This window comes from Benincasa hispida, chromosome 8 (genome assembly GCF_027475165.1).
Source record: "Benincasa hispida cultivar pf3 chromosome 8, pf3_genome.v1.1, whole genome shotgun sequence".
NCBI classification, from domain to species: Eukaryota; Viridiplantae; Streptophyta; class Magnoliopsida; order Cucurbitales; family Cucurbitaceae; genus Benincasa; species Benincasa hispida.
In genome coordinates, this window is record NC_143485.1 from 65188826 (window position 1) to 65191110 (window position 2285).

Consider the following 2285-nt stretch of genomic DNA (forward strand, 5'->3'; position numbering starts at 1 on the left):
TTTTGGTTGAGGGGTTTTAGGTTTAGGTTGAGGGATCTTTGCCGAAGGGGTAACGATGCCTTTGGAGGCTTTGGAATGGAGTTTCGTGGGGGCTGTGGAAGGTTTCGAAACAAACGGCCGCTAGGAAGAGGTGGCTCCGCCGTGTGTGGGTTTGGTTTAGGTGAGGGTTTGGTGGTTTTTCTAGGGCTCAGGGGAGGCGAAATCAAAATAGAGGACAAGGAATAGAAGTTTATCGGTGAGTCGTTTCCAAAGCTCACGGTCTGGTTCTGGCTATCTGAGGCGAACGACATTGTGACCGGAGAAGCTCGAGCAAATCAGAAGCGAGGGAAATGGAGAGGTTAGGTTTTTTTTTTTCTTTTTGTTTTAGAGAGCTCAAGAGTGAAAATGAAGAAGAAGAAAACTTTAAATCGTTAGGTCCTTTTATAGGCTAAGAGAGGGTTAGTGGCTGACGTCAGGCCACGCCTGACGTTTGTAATAAATGTAAAGTTGAAGGGACGTCTCGGTTATCTAAATACTCGAGTGTTTTTGTGTTCTCGAGATGCGTCCCTTCAACTGGGCCATGCGTTAGACTTGCGTCTAATGCGTCCGTTATTCCTAACTCGATTATACACAAATTTTAAAGAAAAACAAACAAGTTTCCAACTTTTACAAAAGCAAAAACAAAGAACAATCTTAAAACAACCAAACAAATAAATCAACAAACTCAAATGCATCGTAAAATACAGAATGCAAAAAGATAAGGATAGAGGAAGCGTCCTTGGAATATATGGCAATGCAAACGCAGGGATACTTCTACGCGGGCCTCAATTGGCTTAGCGTAGTACAAGAGATGACTTTTGACATTCCAGTCCATCTTCAAAGTAAGGGTTCACTCTCTGGTCGTTTACTTTGAATGCGTTGGTGCCATCTTCTCGCGTTATTTCCACAGTTCCATATGGAAAGATTGTCTTAATGATAAAGAGTCCTGACCACCTGGATTTTAATTTTCCTAGAAACAAACGCAGACGTGAATTGAACAATAGAGCTTTTTGGCCAATAACAAGTTCTTTCTTACTGATGTGTTGGTCATGCCAACGCTTTATCTTTTCTTTGTACAACTGGTTGTTCTCGTTCGTGTTCAATCGCCACTCCTCGAGCTCGTTGAGTTGAAGTTTGCGTTGAGCACCCGCAGTGTCCAAGTTCATGTTTAACTTCTTAACTGCACAAAATGCCTTGTGCTCCAACTCTAAAGGTAAATGACAGGCTTTTCCAAATATAAGAGAGTATGGAGACATACCTATAGGAGTTTTGTAAGCAATCCTGTAGGCCCAGAGCGCTTCATCCAACCTCTGTGCCCAATCCTTCCACGTTGCATTGACAACTTTCTCCAGGATAGACTTGATTTCTCGATTTGATACTTCCGCTTGACCGTTTGTTTGTGGGTGCTAAGCAGTGGCGATTTGTGCCTGACAATATATTTTGCAAGTAATTTAGAAATTATGCGATTAATGAAGTGCGTACCTTCGTCGGTTATCAGGGCTTTTGGCGTTCCATAGCGTGTAAAGATGTTCCTAATAAGAAACTTAGATACAGTAGATGCATCATTCCTAGCACAGGCTACTGCTTCTACCCACTTAGATACATAATCTACTGCAAGCAGGATGTACTGTTGGCCACAGGATAGGGGAAAAGGTCCCATAAAATTTATGCCCCAAGCATCAAATAGTTCAACTTCGAAAATATTATTCAACGGTATTGCATCCCTTGAATAAATATTCCCAGTGCGTTGACAGGGGTCACATTTTCAAACAAACTCCCTCGCGTCTTTAAAGAGGGTGGGCCAAAAGTATCCGCTTTGAAGAACCTTCGCTGCAGTTCTTTGCCCACCGAAATGCCCTCCGTATGGAGAGTCATGACACTCAACTAATATGCGTTGTGTCTCCTCCTCTGGAATACATCGACGCATTATGGAGTCAGGACCTTATTTATCTCGAAATAGTTTGTCCCAAAAATAAAACTTGCTGTCATGAATTAACCGTTTCTTTTGCTAAGAGTTGAAGTTCTTAGGGAATTGTTTGGAGGTTAAATAATTGACTACGTCCGCATACCAAGGTTCCCTGCCTTTAACTCTAAACAGGCTTTCATCAGGAAATGCGTCCTTGATTTCACTTTCTTGGGCTTGCATTTCTTGATTCTCTAGCCTGGACAGGTGGTCAACCACCTGATTTTCTGTTCCCTTTCTGTCTTGGATATCAATATCAAACTCCTGTAGCAGCAGCACCTATCTTATAAACTTTGGCTTCGCG

The 2285-nt window shown here is 42.4% G+C and overlaps 1 protein-coding gene across 1 annotated transcript; it reads right to left on the reverse strand.

Moving 5' to 3' along the window:
- Positions 1 to 812: 812 nt before the first annotated feature.
- On the reverse strand, positions 813 to 1945 carry LOC120084171 (uncharacterized). Its single transcript, XM_039040066.2, has 3 exons — positions 1844 to 1945; positions 1501 to 1645; positions 813 to 1225 (listed from the first exon to the last, which is right to left on the reverse strand). The coding sequence occupies exons 1-3, from the start codon at positions 1943 to 1945 to the stop codon at positions 813 to 815; spliced, it is 660 nt and encodes a 219-aa protein (XP_038895994.2).
- Between the last annotated feature and the right edge of the window lie 340 nt (positions 1946 to 2285).

Excerpts from the sequence above, each read along its gene's own strand:
- LOC120084171 (XM_039040066.2), bottom strand. The coding sequence starts at position 1,945 with ATGCGTCGATGTATTCCAGAGGAGGAGACACAACGCATATTAGTTGAG. Across the intron at positions 1,646-1,843 it reads GGCAAAGAACTGCAGCGAAG|TACATCCTGCTTGCAGTAGA; the intron begins GTTCTTCAAAGC and ends TGTGGCCAACAG. Across the intron at positions 1,226-1,500 it reads AGCCCTGATAACCGACGAAG|AGTTGGAGCACAAGGCATTT; the intron begins GTACGCACTTCA and ends ATTTACCTTTAG.